The following is a 17,619-nucleotide window of genomic DNA, read 5'->3' on the forward strand; positions in this document are numbered from 1 at the left end:
TTAGTAGGGGAAAAAGACCTATGGGATAGTTAGATGGGCCCTCCGTTCACACCGGTCCGATCTAACACTTAGGTATTTCAACAAATCTTGTAAGTCGTCCAATTGAGAAATGAGGCTGAAGATTGATATTTCCTTGATGGTATTAGAAATATATAATTAGAATCCTTCGCTGTTAACGAGATCGAACTTCCTGCTCATGGGATCAATGCCGCCGTTATATCGTACCAGTCAATTTGATTGGTTCCTTATTACATTTACAATTTACGCGGACACTGACAAAACAACAACAACGATATTTAGGTAAGACGTGGGTAAGAATTAGCAATGTCCCTGACCTGAAACTATGGACAAAGTCGCGTGAGGGATTGAATTTAGGAGATATTAGCAATAGTGACATATAAGTACCCTTGCATAGTGATGTATATGAAGATATACTTTTCATCTTAAAGCTGTCGTAATATTCCACGTTCTACGCACCCCTGTCCTGAAGCAAGAATCACCTAAGGGGAATTTCGCTAGGGTATAGCACTATGTGTAGGTACCTAGATACTTGAAATGGTACGCCGAATTTACTTAGACTCTTTACCGCATTTTATGTACCTCCCCTAACCTTGAACAACCATGGGATGGGTAAGCTGCTAAGGAGAAAGAGCTACAAGGACACTACAAGGAGGCTACAAGGGGCTACTAGGGCCACTACCTAGGTATAGGAAAGATGTGGGCGGTAGGTGGGAAGGAAATGGTTCGAAATAGGCTTAGCATCTGCAGGCAGTTCATTAAAAGTAGCGCCCCCCCGATTTTGGCCATTCTGGCAATCTGCACCAACCTGGCTCGTCCAATTACTTTCCTCCATTTTTTCTGCTCGTCTCCTTCTTTCACTTCTTCCCTCCAGTCCTCCAGTCTTCCTCCAGTCTCCTCCTCTTCGTTACGGAGTAGTTCAGTCTCTCTTTTTTCTCTCTCTTCCCCTAACCTCACCTTTTACCCTTTTACTCCTCTTCCCTCCTTATTCTCAACCTCCTCTTGTATCTTACCTTAGGTATCCAATCCTTCTTTGCCAATCTCGTTTCTGAAGCTTACCCTAGCAAGCCGTCTTTGGATCTTTCCCCCCCGGCTTTTTTAACCTACTTTGATTATCGACACTCATTCAAGACTATACCTTTCTTAATATACCTATTACTTTATAAAATCTTCCTGCGCCAAGATTCTCTCCCTTCTTTCGCTTAGGAGACAGCTAATCGCTATTTCAATTTGATCCCGAAACTGTCTGCCTCTGCCTGCGCCAGCATACCGTAGCGAAATCCATTACCAGCTCCGCCTGCTTTGCTCAAGAATTTCAGGACAAAGGCCTTGTCGTCTCGCTGTAGCTTCTCGACCCTCGTTTTCTAGCGGTGAATCGTTCGCTCGCTTTGGAGGATAATATTCATCTTGTCTTTGTTCGACGTAGCCGGATCGACCACTCAGAGTATCTACAAAGGAACAGTTATCAATCAGACAACAGACACTAATTCACCGAGGCAGCTCTTCTCATCTCGCCTTTCCATCCTGGCCAGCTCTAGGTAATATCATACATACTATCTTCGGATCGCTACACTCTCTTCGACATCTTTTCAGCCTACGGCCGATTCGATTATTGCGCATAATCTTTGGCGAGAGACCACCGAACTTGTTGCATATAGGTCTATATCACATCTTTCTCGGTGGTACCTCTTTATTCAACTAGAGATACCCAATTATATTTCCCACTGAACTATTGTTTGGACAAACTCGAAGCTGTTGCGTTTTCATTTTTACCCCACAGCTGTTGTAATATCCGAAATTGATTGTTAACTTCAGGATCCTGTCTATTCTGGATCCTATTTCTGCCTTCGTGCCTATTTCGGGGCACGTTTAATCTTTCAAAACGGCGGTTTTATCGCACAACTCTAGGGACAGCCTTGTCCCTCCTCATCTTCTCGGGATGCAGGACCTCTCAGCATCTGGTGGTATCCCTACTGGTCCTGCTGCCAACTCGGCTGGTCGATTCGGTCATGTCTCGAAGCCTTCGAACAGCGACACGGGTTTCTCTCACGGTGCTTTCACATCGAACGTCTCTGGTTTCGCCGACAGACACCCTCGCCGTGGTAACATTCCTTCGATTAACACCCAGCAGCAGCTGAACCCGCCCGCTCCCAACAACGGCCATGACATGACTACGCCTGGTACTGGTTTCGATATGCAGTTCACTCCTCTTTTGCCTTCGCAGTTGCTTCTTGGTAGCCCCTTTCAGCCTGGAACCCCGGCTGCTTTCGCTAGTCCTCAGTTCCAGAACATGTCTGCTTTCCAGCACGGTCAGCAGCAAACGGGCCAACAACAGAACGGCGTATCGAGCCCCATCCAGCAAAATCTGTCTCCCCAGGCCTACCAGTCGATTGTGTCTCCGTCTACCTACGGTGCTCCCCAGTTTTTCCAGCCGCAATCTCCTAACGGAACCTTCAACAACATGAATGGTCAGATGCAACCTCAGTCGCCGACTTTGAGCCCTGGCATGGTTACGGGAACCAGCAGGACGGTGTATCTTGGAAACATTCCTCCTGACACTTCTGCTGAGGAGATTCTTGGTCACGTTCGAAGTGGACAAATCGAGTCCGTTCGCCTACTTCCCGATAAGAACTGTGCTTTCATTTCTTTCCTTGACGCCAACGCCGCCACTCACTTCCACTCAGACGCTATCTTAAAGAAGCTTTGTATTAAGGGACAGGATATCAAGATCGGCTGGGGTAAGCCGTCTCAGGTGCCTACTTCAGTCGCTTTGGCGGTTCAGCAGTCCGGAGCGTCCCGAAACGTTTATCTAGGAAATCTGCCGGAAGATATTCCCGAAGTGGAATTGCGCGAGGATCTTGGAAAGTTTGGCGCTATCGACACAATTAAGATTGTGCGGGAAAAGAACATTGCCTTTATTCACTTTTTGTCTATCGCCAATGCCATGAAGGCAGTTCAACAATTGCCTCAGGAGCCGAAGTGGCAATCGCCTCGCCGCGTGTACTACGGTAAGGACCGTTGCGCATACGTCTCGAAGACGCAGCAGCAGAATGCGGCCCAATACCTCGGTATTGCTCCCACGCATGCTCACATGCTGACCGGCCAGGATCGTGAATTCATTTCTAGTGCGCTTGCCCAGCAATCCGTGGCGGCAGCCGCAGTCGCGACTACCGCTGGTGGTATTAACAACCTTGGTAATCGAACCATTTACCTGGGTAACATTCACCCGGAAACCACGATTGAAGAGATTTGTAATGTTGTACGAGGTGGCTTGCTCCACCACATTCGATACATTCCTGATAAGCATATTTGCTTCGTTACCTTCATCGATCCGACCGCAGCGGCTTCTTTCTACGCCTTGAGCAATCTCCAAGGCTTGATGATTCACAACCGTCGCTTGAAGATTGGCTGGGGTAAACACTCTGGCGCTCTCCCGCCAGCTATCGCTTTGGCCGTTAGTGGTGGTGCTTCGCGAAACGTCTACATCGGTAACCTTGACGAAACTTGGACAGAGGAGAGACTGAGACAGGATTTCTCTGAATATGGTGAGATTGAGTTGGTCAACACCCTTCGTGAGAAGAGCTGTGCATTTGTCAACTTCACCAACATCGCCAATGCTATCAAGGCTATTGAGGCAGTCCGAAGCAAGGATGATTACAAAAAGTTTAAGGTGAACTTCGGCAAGGACCGTTGCGGAAACCAGCCACGTCAGCTTCAGCAGCAAGCACAGTCCCCTCGCACGGACGGTGTAGCTTCACCTCCACCGGTCGGTAGTGGAAGTAACAATTCCCCTACCAACCCTACCTCTCCTCAGTCCGCTAGCAGCGCTACCATGTTTAGCAATGGCAACAACCCGCTCACGATGTATTTGAACCAAGTGTCTCAGCAAGCACAGCAACATCAGCACCAACAACAACAGATTCTCGCTTCTCAGCAAGCAGCCTTGTTCGGCACTGCGGCATCTTCGCCTAATGAACTTTCGCTTGATGTTCCCCAACCGGGCTCCGGCTCCGCTCATGGACAGTCGGCAAGCATTTCGAACGGATACGCCAATGGTTCCGCCTTAGGTGCGACGACTATTGGTGGTCTGCTAGCACCCGGCAACCCGCGAGGCCAACACAATCGTGCCGTGAGCCTTCCAGTTTTCGCCCCCGGTTTTGAGAACGGAGGCACCAGCCCCGTTAGTGCCATTGGTGGCCCTACCGAAGGTGAGCGCCGAGGACACCAGTACCAGGCTAGCTTCGGTGGCATGGGCTCTGGTCTTGGCCTAGCAATCCAGGGTGGATTGAACGGTTGGGTCGAAGAGGAGGTCGCCAACTGATTTTAACCCGGGCGCTCTAGAGGTGACTACCAGGGAAAGATATATGTTGTAATCGCTGTTGTGCTTTTCTTCGGCGTTCTTTATTCGGCTTTGGCTGTGCTTACCGTTTCCTGTATGATCTTGTAAATCCCGTTGAACAATTTCCCCGGTCATTCGACCCGCCGAGAGAAGAAGGGGCATTAGTTGCCATTAATTATCGACTCGCCATCGAACGGATGTGGCAATATTCGCTGCCTGGTCTGAGGTAGTTGAACATGTGCTAGAAGGAGTGGCTTCATCTCTGAAAATGAGATTTGAAGCAGGAATTAAAAAGGGGGCTTTCCATCGTATGTGAGGTTAGGAGGATAGATGGATTGAAGTAGAAGTGATTTGACAGCAACATGGGTCGTTTTTAGGAGTTATTGGTATTTAGTATCTTTAGCTCTTACTGTCAGTATCACATCATCGCTATCATAAAAGGGTTAGGAGGGTATAATACAACAATGAAAAAAGCGCTCTCCAGGCTTCGATGGATTTCATGTATTTCATGTGCATGTTAATATCTAGCATTTTTAAGTGCCTGGTGCATAAATGTGTGTTGCCTATAGATTGTGGGGAAGTGAATCAGAAATTTCTCGATATAAATCTTCATAATCTCTGTAGGCATTTATGTCTGCGAATATTATGTACTCTTGAACATAACAATGAATCTAATGCTAGACCATAACGCCTTCTAGGTATATGCCAATATTCTGAGATGCCCCTAATCATGCAATATGATGCGTGTTCTAAGCGGATTCTTCAAATCGTCTTCATAAAAAAACACCGCGACGGTCGAGTTGGCTCCAAATCCACTCATGCTCAATCGCTCGTAACTCAAATATCTCGGCTTGCTTATACGTATTAAATCTCACTCATATGCCTGGCCGTAGATACTACTTTATCTTCGTTTATCTATTTCGAAGATTTCATATTCTGATTAGTAGCCGGCCGGCTCGGGCTTGGACGGAAACGCGGGACCCTTGATGTTACCTCTGCATTCCTGCTTCCAATTCTGCGGCACGAATTTGTCGACGATAGCTTTGAAGGCATCCTGTGAGGGTGAATAATACATCGTCATTAGCCCAGCGCATTATATCGTTTTCTTATGCTGCGTGGGGTAGACTGGGACAATCGGAACGACTCGCTTGAACGAAGGACATATTACCGCAATTTAATGATGTGGGAGAACTTACCAGTGTGCAGAAACTTTCATCCCCCTCAAGGTGCTTACCCGGAGCCTTGCAGCCCGGTACCGTAACGACCTCATCGTTATATCTTAGTCGCACATAGTAGCCATCTAGCGTCGCTTTCTCCCGGGCCGACAACTCTTCGGTACGTTTGCGACCTATCGTACCTGGAGGCGGCTTGCCAGGTTTCGCGCGAGAAGTCCATGCTAACCAGTTGTACAACCCACTAGATGCGGTGCTAGGATTACTAGAAATATTCCGGGGTTCAGAGTCGTCAGAGTTATTCCCAGCTTTTCGGAATAGCTCGATGGCGATGTGACTCGTGTAGGGCGGCCACTTGCCAGTTTCATATGCGCCTAAGCTAGCTAGCACACCGGCGAGAGTCGTATCGTGACATCCGCTGAGCCCAAATCGAATTGGTGTTGCGCCCCTGCCATCTTTTATTGCGCCGCTTTTTAGTTTCCTCGCGACTTCGTACTCGCCGTCGGCTGTCGAACGCTCGGCACTACCTACCATTCGCCCCACGATATCGCCCAGTAATCCACCGATTCCGAGCGCTCTGTACTCTCGACTTTCTTTGTATCCCGAAAACCACTCCTCAACGCCGATCTTCTCTATAATCTCACGTCCCTTCGGATCGTAGAATTCGGGTGGAAGTCTCGTCTCCGGACCGTGCGCTAGTGTAGAATTGATAGTATCCATAATACCACTTAATCGTGGACGAGAATCCACTGCGACCCGTGGTGAATCTTCCGGCATCCACTTGCCGTATAGTTTTGTCAAGTAAGCCATCTCTTCAGTATTGTTCCATCGTTCAGCGGTTCGTCTTGCGAATGCTCGTGATAAGGCTGCAAATCGTCGACAATTGCTGTCATTAGGGAATAGGGTCTCGTCGCCGGGAGCGCGCGTTAGGATCGCTGGAGCGGGGAATGCAGGGGCGCGGGTATGTGCTGGGTACAGGCCAGTGAAGGTCTCCTGGACCGAGTCTAGGGCTCGAGGGATGGGCGTAGCACGTAGGTACAAGGCGTCGGCATTGAGGAGAACTGGGGGTAAGAAACGTAGACGGTCGACGTAAAGGCCGCGGAGGCGTGTACCGAGGTCGAATGTGGTCTCTCGACCGCGGTCGGTCAACACTTCATCGGGGAGTTTGGTTAGCAATTGCTATTCATGAGAACCAATGGGTATTTAGTAGCTTTAAGTTATATGGCTTAAATATGGTAACTTTTGACAGGCATCAACTCCAGCGAAGGATTATCAATGGGAGTGGATAATCACACCGGACACTACTCACTGCCCATATCACAAACGGCGTCAATCTCGCCGGCGGGACCAGCGGCTAGCACCGGTTCATCGTTGGGACCAAACGCTTCGAGACGGCGTTTCCATTCAAAAGTCGAGAACTGTTCTGTGTGACGGTCGAGCACGGCGGACTTCAATTGCCGTACGGCCTTGCAATAGGGCCAGAAAGCAGGCAGACCGGCGTTCTGGAAACGAGCTGAGACGGGGGAGCGCTCGCCATGCCGCAACAGAATTTGTACAAGTTGTAGCTCGAGGTTAGGAGGGTATAGCGCCTTGAGTTCATCGTCCGTGTAGGGAGGACGAGGGGTAAGGGACGTCATTGTAAACGGATAGCTCGTATATTTTGTGGTGTAAGTAGATTAGATCGAACTAGATACTTGAAGAGCTACCTAATAACAATAGACTGGCTGTGGATGCTTCGCGCCCAAGGTGGAATTATGTATTGGATGTACTATTACCTACCTACTAGGTATGTAAAGAGGGAATGAAAATAAGAAACGATCGGAAGTTAGAAGACTTTCAATTCTTTGTCTCCTTTGTTACTTCCAAGTTAACTTCCAAGGTTAACCCCTGCCTTCCTATTGATTGTGACATTGAGCTGGTAAGTCGTAGCTGCCAAGCAGTCGACTCCGTAGCGCTTGATCAAGTGGGGGATGAAGCCTGTATATATGTACCTATTGTAGGTAGAAAGTACTGTATACTGGCCCAAGCTCTCATGTACCTAAGTATATATCGGCGCCAACTTGCCGTTAACCTCCGATATAAAGGGAACGCCTATCAGAATTCGTAATCGATAAGACTTTCATCAATTTTCGACAATTTTCAACCATCTTACCGTCGACACCTCGAACAATCCTTTCGGAATTCACCAGTTCACGACGCCTCATGTGTTATGAGGGGGACGAAATCCGTTTGCCTGCTATGTCGCCACATAGCACGCAATCCCCAACGGCAAGGTCAGATAACGAGGTTTTCGACCGCGACCTCCACGAGATACGATGACCCAACTACCACGCCCACCCCTCGATCCTCGGACGATTCTCTTCCCACGGGGGCAGTTGCGGGTGAGCCGAGTCGGAATAAAGTACGAAGAATAGTACACGAATCAAATAGGCGGAGGGGATCCTCCAATTTCCGATGGTCTCAGAATAGGCCAGCAAAAGCATCAACCAAGGATTCCGCCCGGGTTGACGCTTTATTCCAGCAGATTGTTAATGAACAAACCGCGAGGAAAGATGCGCCCGTTATTTCCCCACCAGAGAATTCTAAAAACAACTTGGCCCTCGTTAACGCCATTGGGAATTTAGAGCGCATGTTCAAAGATGATGGTTCTGAGGTAAAGGCATATAACTATCTCATGAATGAGATTTACCCTATAATTCAGGACCCAGATGTCATCGTACCCAAGGTTTTCTATAGGGTGGTTCCTATCTTAATGGAGAAAATAATTGCTGCTAAAAGGAAGGCTATACGTTCCCCTGAACTACCTTCGGTCCCTGATATCTTTCGGGTCTACACGGATATTAACGACATGAATCCCCAACGTTGGGCCGTGCTTGTAGGGGAGTTGATCCAAAGCATCGTTCAAATCAAACCCGAGGTGGAAAAGCAAGGACTTGCCCTAGCGCAAGGGGGGCTCGTCCGTCATGATGCCATGCTCGCGGATTTGGTCGAATCCTGGAAGATTCTGTCCCTACCAAAGGTGGTACCCCCCCAAAGTGACGATGTGTTGTCCGACGGTTTCTGGTTCCCAATGCTCGATAAATTCTCATTAAAGAAGTATTCTGACATGGGGAACTTCACTGCTGCTCTAAGCAGTATCTTTCCACACCATAGCCGGGACGAGCTAGGTGCTCCTGTGGCTGTTCTGGCCATTGTTACATATGCTTTGTTGCTTGAGCCTCAACGAAGCAATGCGGATGCTCGGCGGAGTGCTACACGTTTTATTAACATGCTATCCTACCTCATAGCGCATGTAAATTTTCGAGATGCGTCTCTCCAAAGGCTGACTTCAACTCACTTCCCAGGCCTAGAAAGCTACATTATGGCTCGGTGGCCCAGGCTTAAGGAAGAGCTCAAAGAGAGGGTAGAGTCGATAACGACGTTATCGACCACCCAGGTCAATACTATTGAATCGCCTTCGACTAGTGGAAGGAAATTCAATGCGGCATCCTTGGGGGGGCATCTTGCGCGGGCTGTAACTTCTAGTAGAAATAACGAAGTAGATAGGCTCTGGGAGAAATTTGTAGGGTCAGAAAAGGATATTCCCTCCGACAGAGCAGAGGAGCTCCGAAAGCATCCAGAACTTTTCGATTCTTTCGTCGGTGCTCGGATGTCTTTAAATCGACCCGACCAAGCGATAGCCGCACTAAACACTTTGCGCCAAGTCGGGCTCAAGCCGACAGTAAAGACATGGACCCTCATGCTTGACGGCTGCAAAAATTCCCATAACCTCAACGCTCTTAAGAAAGTGTGGACGAGAATTGCAGACTCGGGGATGAGGCTGGACGTGCAGATATGGACCGCTCGCGTGTCTGGGTTGATCGAATGCCGCGATTTTCGAGGTGGTCTTGAAGCTTTGGAAGAGATGAACACACTATGGAAACAGAGCTCCCGAGACGAAAACTCGACGGCGGTCAAACCAACAATTGAACCTGTAAATGCCGCTCTTGTAGGCCTTCTTCGCGAAAACCGCGTTTCCGAGGCTGAAAATCTAGTGGTTTGGGCTGGTAAACAGGGCATTGAACCAGATATCTTCACGTACAATACTCTGCTACGTCGTTTCGTTCGCGACAGACGAACTAACGATGTACGGGCGATCTTCGACCTTATGCGAGATACCGGCGTAAATGCGGACGAAGCGACATTTACCATCGTAATCGACGCCGCATTCCAAGGAATAGATCCCGATGACACAGAAGAGCAACTCAAAACAGTAGCGGGCGTGCTCGACGATATGCACGCGGCCGGGCTTGAGGCAAACATAATAACGTATGGCAAGATGATCAACTCCCTATTGCGGTTGGGCGACCGCTCTCATATTGCCATCAAGGCTGTACTTGCGCGCCTCTGGGACCAGGGTTACGAGCTGTCGACACATATCTACACCATGCTCATCGATCACTATTTCGCACGCAATCCACCCGACCTCAATGCCGTCGAGTCGTTGCTGCGGCGTCGTCGCTTGCTCGACTATGACGACATGGACCCCACGTTCTACAACAGTGTCATTAAAGGGTTTACACGTGTAGGCCGACTGAACAAGGCGCTCGAATTTTATCACCGTGTTGCTAAGGCTGGTAACACCATTTTTCTGAACACTCAATTGTCGCTGTTAAATGCCTTGTTGGAACAGGAGCGTGTAGATGAGGCGAATGACGTGGTGGCTACAGCGAAGAAAATGTTCGAGGAGCCCAAGAATGAGGCCGGGAAGGTTAGGTTTCCGGACCATTCATTCTGGAGCTCAGCTCGGCGATATGGGCTTCTCAAGGAATAAAGCACTGCTGCTCCTCTCTCGTGGGCATATTTTGTACATATTTGTGTATAAATTTATCAGGTATATATCCAAAACGTCAGTATAGACTCCGTTATAAACCATGTAGAGTAGATCAAGTCCCAATCTAATCAATTTTCAATCAGACTGTATAATCCGACGATCGTCCATGAGAACTCCATACTCCTTACCTTATCAGCAATCGGACCTAATGTGTACCTACACATAACAGACATTGCTATCATGACTCGTCCATTCGATCATCATCTCTCGCCGCCCTAGCCTTTCCCGCTCTTTTTTTAGCTGTACCGGGAGTCGCGGCAGTACTTGTACTACCCTGCGAATCCCCTCCTCCACTAGGCGCTCCCCCGAGTACCGTGACAACCACATTCTCCAACCCACCAACTTCATCCCGCCCCAAGTTCCGCCCTTCGCCTTGCCACTCACCATCGCGCACCTCGCCATCCCGTCCCAACTCCAGTCCCTCGACTGTCTCAAGGTAGCGCCGTGTAGCGCCTTCAACATATTCTAATCGTTCCCGTCTCCAACTCTTCCTATTCTTCTCAGCACTCTCACTATCAATCTCCATAGCAGAATCATCCACCTGCGGCGGGGGCACAAGATCCGGCGTGAGATTCCTAAGGGAAGTCGAAAGTGCGCGTAGGGCTTGGAGTTGGGATAAAGTGAACGCGGTTGTGGTGCTGAGAGGTGCTTCGGAACCGCCTTCTGTAAGTGTACCCTTGTCGTGGAGAAATGCGAAGGGACTTTTGGTATTTTGGTTTTGGGCGGGGTTGGGGGATGAGGAAGAGTTGGTGGTGCTGGTTTTTTCGGTCTTGATTTGAGGGTCGCTGCCTCCGATTAGTGAGCGCAGCTCTGCGAGCGCTTTTTCGTTGCGGGCGCGCTCGGCGGCGAGGAGGGCGTTGAGACGCATGCTTTCGCGGAGTTTGCGGCGGAGGTGGTTTATGCCGTCGAGGCTGGGGGCGTCTATATTTCTCTCCTCATTAGCACTCTATATCTTCCTACACTACTCTATTCTTTATCTATTGTCTTAGGGCTATACATACTCGGCGAGTCAATCGACGAAAAATCCAAGCCGTCGTAATGCGAGAGGCGCATCCAATCGCGCACGTCGGGCGGTCTCACACATAGTATATTTCGCAGGACGTAGATCTCGAATTTGTCAAAATTGCGGTCGATGCTGGCGCACAGCAGCGTCTCCAGCTGGTGTGTTCCATTTTCGATCTCAGCTTTAGCTGCTTCGGCTGGATCTAATTGTGGCTGTTGTTCTGTGTTCCCTCGAGAGGGTTTAGGTGGTTTAAAGCCGATGCTCGCGGGAGGTGCGTTGAGAAGCCCTTGCTCGACACTATTGAGGGCGCGTTCGGCGAGGATGTTTATACTATTTATAATGTCGTCGATAAGACTCTATGAAGGTATGCGCATTAGTATAAATAGGCACAATATTTTCTTTTACTTCTTATTCGTAGATGCGCGATGGGAAGTCACTAACAACAGGGGGATATCCGAAGTGCTCTGTCAGAAGCTCGGTATCTGAATTGGTGGATGTCATGATGGCGCATCGTCAGTCACATTGTCCTAGTCTCGTCTTCGTCCTTGCCGCCGTCGTTGAAATCGCGTATAATATCGGTTCACTGATGTAATGGTAAACTACGCGACGCGACTAAGATTTAGAGAGATTTAGATATCGATAAAAATGTCAATATTTGGTTTGCTGGTGGGGTTGCTTCCACCTCATTAATTGAATTTGCACCGTTAAATCGCCAATTGACATATTTATGACCTTAAATAATCCACATATCATAAAGCAATATTATCACTATATGGAGATCGTGCTTTCAGGGGTAATATATAATATCGACTCGATGGAAGACAAAATAAGAATATTCACCAAAATAAACAATATTACCAAATTCATAGCAAGGGACGTAACGTAGCAATGGCAACGGGAATTGCTTATTAAGTATGTTGTGGAATACGACGTGTGATGTTCCGTGTCGGACCCGAATTTCGATCAAAGTCGGCGCGGCTGGCATACCTACGTAACTTCTACCAAGCGTACGGAACCGCATGCAATTTGAAACGATCTCTAGTGTTGTTTGATCAATGTGACGAACTGCAAGGCGGCTAGTGCAACTGTATCAGCCCAGACTAGACACATTACCGGAACTGGAAATTGTGATTTGGGTGAGGCTGGAATTGCGCGGTGCAATTTGGTCCGAAAGCTGCTATTAGCCTGACCTGCCTAAGCCAACATTTACGGAAGCGGTGAGAATTGTGGCATAAATCGCTAGAGAAATCCGGAATTCGTTCGTACTAGGAATCGTTAATAGACCTAATAATGTAGTAATCAACGTCTAAGCGACACCCGAAAGAAGGAACTGGATCGCGATACTTTGCGCTCCGAGACATAGCCGGAGGGAGAAAATGATACCTTCGGAAATAGAAGCGGAACGGCGAGGAGCCTCCTCGAAATCAGAAGGCGAAAGGATCGGTGTAGAAATGTGCATGAACGGCCCTAATAATTACCTCAAAAAGAAGCTAATGGATTACTTGCTTTTTTCCCCAGCATTGTACGGTGATCCAACAATACCAATTCCGGATCAAGGGTTTCGGAAGTCCAGAACCTGTAGATCCTCACTTCTCACATGCGATTCGGATTCGAATCCCTACCCCTTGATCCAGCACCGTATCTGAGAAAACGATGGAACCTGCGTATTAGAGTTCATTTCCCCGAACCTTTGCTGCATACGACATCAAAAGCGCATGTAGGTAGGGAGGTATATATAGCACAACAGTTAAGTACCTACCTAGTAGGTAAGTAGCTAGGTCAGGTAGCATAGAAAAGGAAGACAACATAATAGGAGGCGACGGGACGACGAAAGCGACGGGCCGGCACTTGGCCGCTTACCCTGGGTTCTAGCAAGGGATAAGAAAGAAAAAAAAAAAATAAGCTCTCGAGATGTATGATTTTCAAGGATAAAATGACGTCCACCCATGGTGCTGGTGCTTGGCGATTGCTTCAAACGTATTCAATCGGCATAGTCCCTTGAACTCCATAAGTCGAGACCCATGAGATTGAGGCGTCTTACATGCTATGGGCTGAATGATGTAGTTGAGCCGCTCCCGTGTCCGGTTCATACGCTTATACGACATTGATTTTTCGAGTCGTTGACATTTTGACACTTGACATAACCATGCCATGATCATGGTCCTTATCAGTGCTAACGGACTGAATCCCCATGGTGGAGTTACCTCAATGGCGAAATCGGGGATAGCGGATAGCCCAAAGGGAATAACCCCCATTATTTTCGCCGGGAATAAGAGCATTGCGTGCTCGAGGGTCGTATCCGTCGTAACCTTATCAAAATATTATTTTGGTTAGGGTTTGGAATGTCAAAATCTAGTTCTCTAGAATTTATGATCTGAAGATAGTGATCATCATTCAAGTTAGGAACTAGATAGTATTTCGCCAAGAGCATCGGCTATGGTGCTTGCGTAAGAACAAACTTGGAGGCGACAATGGATGTGTCTCCTGTAGTACGTGAGGACGCCGAAACTAAGAAACGTCCGACAACGCTCCGGATAGCCAACCGAGTCCTGGGTTTCATTGGGAATAATTGGCTAGTATTGGGATTTGGTCTGGCTTGTGTTCTAGGATACTTCTTTCCTCGTAGGTCGACGGAGACAGCATTTTTCGAGTATTGCATCTAATTGCTGATTTATCTCTAAGATGTTGCGGCTCGCGGTGGTATCATCCGATCAGAATATTCGATTCTATATGGAGGCATTGGCTTGATATTCTTCATCAATGGGATGCAACTAAGTCCGGAGAAGCTCAAAGAACATGTAAAAAATTGGCGCCTACACATTGTCGTACAGGGAATAAGCCTTGTTCTCATACCCGTTATTCAACTTGGTACGTCATTTTAACTATGCCTTTATGTTGTATTGTCTTGCTGATCTACCCCTAGTCATAATTCGAATAGTAATCGCTGCTGGCGGAGTGAGCTCAGGAACAATTGACGCCAGTATCCTCGTAGGAATGGTCGTGGTTAGTTGCATCCCGACCACAATTGCTTCTAATGTGGTAATGACGAGGAATGCGGGCGGTGATGAAGCCGCTGCTATTATCGAAGTAGTGATTGGCAATGTGGTCGGGTCTTTTCTCTCCCCATGGTTAATATACGGATTTTTGCCTAACGATGAAGAATTCGACTCGCTTAGACCGGCGAAGGCAAATACCCTTGGGCCAATGTATGCAAATGTAATGCAGCAGCTGGGCCTCAGCGTTCTACTTCCGCTGGTAGTCGGCCAGGTCCTGCGATGGACGTACCCGAAACAAGTTTCCTGGACATTGAAAACGTTTTATCTAGCACAGTTTTGCTCCGTATTGCTGATGCTGGTGGCTTGGTAAGTACCTGGAACAACCGGGAGAGACTACTTAGGTACCTGAAGCTGACTTGTGACTTAAGGTCGACTTTCTCGGGGGCGTTCCAAACGGGTGCGCTCACTGCTCTACCTAAATCATCCGTGATCTTCAATGTGCTTTTGAACGTAGCAGAGTACATATTGTTTACTGCAATTTGTTATTGGATAGCATCGCCACCGGGCGTTCTGATTAGGCCAATCAATGGCTACGTTGCTGATTCGTGGCTTGGTCTACATGTGCCCGGAGTTATAAGAAGAGCCGTGACATTGAAAAAGATGCCTAAGGAACTCGTCGTTGCTGTCTGTTTCTGCGGGGCTGCGAAGACCACAAGCGTGGGAATCCCATTAGTTGCCGCGATGTGGGCTCAACTCGACAATTTCACTATATCATCCATCCAAGTTCCGGTGTTGCTATACACAGTGGAACAAGTATTTGTAGCACAGTTCTTCACCATATTCTTTAGGTGGTGGCTACACCGAACCGAAAAAGGAATGCTGGATGCTGAGTCCACCACGACTAGGGAGCAAGAAGACGCCTCACATGAGCAGGGGGTTAACACTGAGCTGGATGGCGGCGGAGAGCGGGAGGTTCAAGCCGAGTTATCCAATGCGGGCGTGTTGCGTGAGAAGAAACATGTATCATGATATGACAATCTGTTCTTTTAAGCGTTAACCGAAAGAGTAAGATTAGTCGCTAATTTGTCTTGCAGACACGAAATAGATAATATGGTTGATACTGATCATGTCCATTGTAATTACACTGTTGTCTAGGCTGTTTATGAAAGTAGCTTAAATATATGATTTAATGACGGTAATAATAATAATGGTCGCTCGGAAGTTTCCAGGTGACAAAGCATAGTAACTTAAATAATGTAATCATGCGGAGGTACCCAGGTACGTACCGAACTAATAGACTTCAATGTTTAAAGTATCGGACCAGTTTAGCGGTTATCAGCCCACATAATGACGCGCTTTCAATCAGCAACCTGCTGAAGCATAGCATCTCGATAGCTGCTACCTATTTTGTAGTGATCGTCACCAATTCACGAATCAATTTTTGATAGTACCTTCTCGAACTGTAATTAAGCTTCTAGTGCAAGAACCTTCAACTTTTACCCTAGTCCGTAAAGAATAAGATTTACGAACATCTCTAATTATTACATCCATTTAGCGACGTCTGTAATTACATAGGTTTCTTTTAATTGATGTTACTGGTCTTCGTTCCTCACAGGTTTCAGTGTCTCAAATCAAATCACGATGAGCTCCGGTAGAGCCCTGCGAGGGAGCTGCCACTGCGGCAGAAATCAGTACATAGTCCAGATTCCTAACGGAGCATTCGGAGATGCTCAAATACTCTTCGATTCAACCGTTGGCCACAGTAAGTTGAATTGCAGTAATTACTATTGTTCTTTCGCCAAGATTCACGAGGCTCGCCTTGGAAACCGGCAGGGGCAGGGAACTAACTTCTACATCTACGTAGGAATCTCCTCCGCAACACCCCTTTCCGCATTCTTAAGAATTCCGCTCCTTTGGTACCATAGCCAAGTATTTCCATTCTTTCCCGACGAATCCCGTACTACTATTCGGCGTACCTATTCCCATCCCGCCGAACGAAACACCATTCGACACTTCTGCGGATTCTGTGGTACACCCTTATCGTATTGGTCCGAAGAACCTAAGAGCGAGGCCGAATTCATTCAATTAACACTTGGTAGCCTCTTAACCGAGGACCTTAACGATCTAGAAGAGCTGGGTCTGATTCCGGACGAATCGGAACAGGATCCCATGGACATTGTCCCCGTTCAAGCATCCAGCCGAGAGTCACGACTGATCGGACGAGATACAACCTGCATCCCATGGTTCGAGAACATGATCCTAGGTAGTCGCTTAGGCAATATACATACTACAAAAGCTGTCGGTGAGAGCCGCGACGGTAGAGTTCGAGTCGAGTACGAAATCACCGAATGGGCAGAAGATGACGCGGCAGGGGATGAAGAGGCAAAGGTATCAGAACCGACCGCGACGGGCAAGAGAAAACGCGGAGAGGCTGATGAGGGAGACGGTAACAACACTGCCCATGGTACCACCTAAAAGACTTAAACAATTTTCGGTCACCGTTCATGCGGCCGATCGATTCCTCGCTTCTTGATGATGCGACTGTAAGGAGTTAGCGAGAGTCAAGAAATTGGCTAGGAAAAGGATAAGTCTTGCATACATCGGGAACATACTCACTTCTTCCAGCGCGCCTCTTATTGACACCAGTCCATTGCTTTTATTCATGCAAAACAGCGGCTAGATTCATGAATTCTGCACCGGAACATTCGTATTTGCAAGGATACAAAACAAACACATAATGATCTGTGAATGGAATCCGAGCTTCCGTCCTAGAGAATAACCTGCATCAAATAGGAAATTGATTAGGTTAGGAAAATCGGGTAGGCTTAAGACGAGTGGTTCTCAAAAAATATCGAGTAATTATCGCCGAGATGATTTTTTTTTCCTGCATCGACTAAGTTGGCAATCGGTGAGTGGACATGGAAATCATATTCCGCAAAAAAACGACATATAAAACAAGTCGTTATTGTATGTGCAGCGACGTTGGCTTTCGGGAACCGGCATACCACAACCGATCTTCAAGCCAAATCGACAGATGTTGTAGCTTTCCCGGGATCTAATCCTTAGACGTTATTGACGGCGTTATTATTACTATTATAATAATCCTCGCAAGTCGGAATAGTCGCCGGATGGTGTGTGGAAGTACTTCCCTCCGCGGCCGAAGCGAAAGGTGGATGATTGCGCCGCATTCCCACAAAGCGCAGGTGGCCAAGATCGAT

At 47.9% G+C, this 17,619-nt stretch overlaps 6 protein-coding genes across 6 annotated transcripts; 4 read left to right on the forward strand and 2 right to left on the reverse strand.

The window, feature by feature from the left end:
* The first annotated feature begins 1,496 nt into the window (after positions 1-1,496).
* On the forward strand, positions 1,497-4,593 carry F4822DRAFT_27205 (uncharacterized protein). The gene has a single exon (XM_051454728.1). The coding sequence runs from the start codon at positions 1,958-1,960 to the stop codon at positions 4,337-4,339; it is 2,382 nt and encodes a 793-aa protein (XP_051319611.1). The 5' UTR covers positions 1,497-1,957; the 3' UTR covers positions 4,340-4,593.
* Positions 4,594-5,171: 578 nt separating this feature from the next.
* Positions 5,172-7,166, reverse strand: F4822DRAFT_439753 (phosphoglycerate mutase-like protein; the record flags this gene model as incomplete). Its single annotated transcript, XM_051462666.1, has 3 exons — positions 5,172-5,411; positions 5,554-6,680; positions 6,839-7,166. 3 exons carry the CDS (start codon positions 7,164-7,166, stop codon positions 5,298-5,300), a joined length of 1,569 nt encoding a protein of 522 aa, XP_051319612.1. The 3' UTR covers positions 5,172-5,297.
* A 486-nt stretch (positions 7,167-7,652) lies between these two features.
* F4822DRAFT_27273 (uncharacterized protein) lies at positions 7,653-10,461 on the forward strand. Its single transcript, XM_051454738.1, has one exon. It carries the CDS (start codon positions 7,739-7,741, stop codon positions 10,340-10,342), a length of 2,604 nt encoding a protein of 867 aa, XP_051319613.1. The 5' UTR covers positions 7,653-7,738; the 3' UTR covers positions 10,343-10,461.
* Positions 10,462-12,049, reverse strand: F4822DRAFT_27287 (Mis12 protein-domain-containing protein). Its single transcript, XM_051454741.1, has 3 exons — positions 11,847-12,049; positions 11,404-11,761; positions 10,462-11,323 (listed from the first exon to the last, which is right to left on the reverse strand). Exons 1-3 carry the CDS (start codon positions 11,904-11,906, stop codon positions 10,581-10,583), a joined length of 1,161 nt encoding a protein of 386 aa, XP_051319614.1. The 5' UTR covers positions 11,907-12,049; the 3' UTR covers positions 10,462-10,580.
* Positions 12,050-13,310: 1,261 nt separating this feature from the next.
* Positions 13,311-15,557, forward strand: F4822DRAFT_386111 (uncharacterized protein). Its single transcript, XM_051456679.1, has 4 exons — positions 13,311-14,027; positions 14,088-14,273; positions 14,329-14,767; positions 14,830-15,557. Exons 1-4 carry the CDS (start codon positions 13,877-13,879, stop codon positions 15,428-15,430), a joined length of 1,377 nt encoding a protein of 458 aa, XP_051319615.1. The 5' UTR covers positions 13,311-13,876; the 3' UTR covers positions 15,431-15,557.
* Positions 15,558-15,761: 204 nt separating this feature from the next.
* Positions 15,762-16,890, forward strand: F4822DRAFT_27367 (uncharacterized protein). The gene is made up of 3 exons (XM_051454753.1): positions 15,762-15,964; positions 16,024-16,163; positions 16,266-16,890. Exons 2-3 carry the CDS (start codon positions 16,043-16,045, stop codon positions 16,874-16,876), a joined length of 732 nt encoding a protein of 243 aa, XP_051319616.1. The 5' UTR covers positions 15,762-15,964; positions 16,024-16,042; the 3' UTR covers positions 16,877-16,890.
* Positions 16,891-17,619: the final 729 nt, after the last annotated feature.

Source organism: Hypoxylon trugodes (assembly GCF_022578975.1).
Source record: "Hypoxylon trugodes strain CBS 135444 unplaced genomic scaffold F4822scaffold_1, whole genome shotgun sequence".
NCBI lineage: Eukaryota > Fungi > Ascomycota > Sordariomycetes > Xylariales > Hypoxylaceae > Hypoxylon > Hypoxylon trugodes.

Bases quoted from the DNA above. Each gene is read 5' to 3' on its own strand.
- F4822DRAFT_27273 (XM_051454738.1), top strand. From the start codon at position 7,739: ATGAGGGGGACGAAATCCGTTTGCCTGCTATGTCGCCACATAGCACGC.
- F4822DRAFT_27205 (XM_051454728.1), top strand. From the start codon at position 1,958: ATGCAGGACCTCTCAGCATCTGGTGGTATCCCTACTGGTCCTGCTGCC.
- F4822DRAFT_27287 (XM_051454741.1), bottom strand. From the start codon at position 11,906: ATGACATCCACCAATTCAGATACCGAGCTTCTGACAGAGCACTTCGGA. The intron at 11,762-11,846 runs GTTAGTGACTTC...ATACCTTCATAG, and splicing joins ACTTCGGATATCCCCCTGTT to AGTCTTATCGACGACATTAT. The intron at 11,324-11,403 runs GTATGTATAGCC...AGAGAAATATAG, and splicing joins TTCGTCGATTGACTCGCCGA to ACGCCCCCAGCCTCGACGGC.
- F4822DRAFT_386111 (XM_051456679.1), top strand. From the start codon at position 13,877: ATGGATGTGTCTCCTGTAGTACGTGAGGACGCCGAAACTAAGAAACGT. The intron at 14,028-14,087 runs GTAGGTCGACGG...TTTATCTCTAAG, and splicing joins TCTAGGATACTTCTTTCCTC to ATGTTGCGGCTCGCGGTGGT. The intron at 14,768-14,829 runs GTAAGTACCTGG...TTGTGACTTAAG, and splicing joins TTGCTGATGCTGGTGGCTTG to GTCGACTTTCTCGGGGGCGT.
- F4822DRAFT_27367 (XM_051454753.1), top strand. From the start codon at position 16,043: ATGAGCTCCGGTAGAGCCCTGCGAGGGAGCTGCCACTGCGGCAGAAAT. The intron at 16,164-16,265 runs GTAAGTTGAATT...ACATCTACGTAG, and splicing joins CGATTCAACCGTTGGCCACA to GAATCTCCTCCGCAACACCC.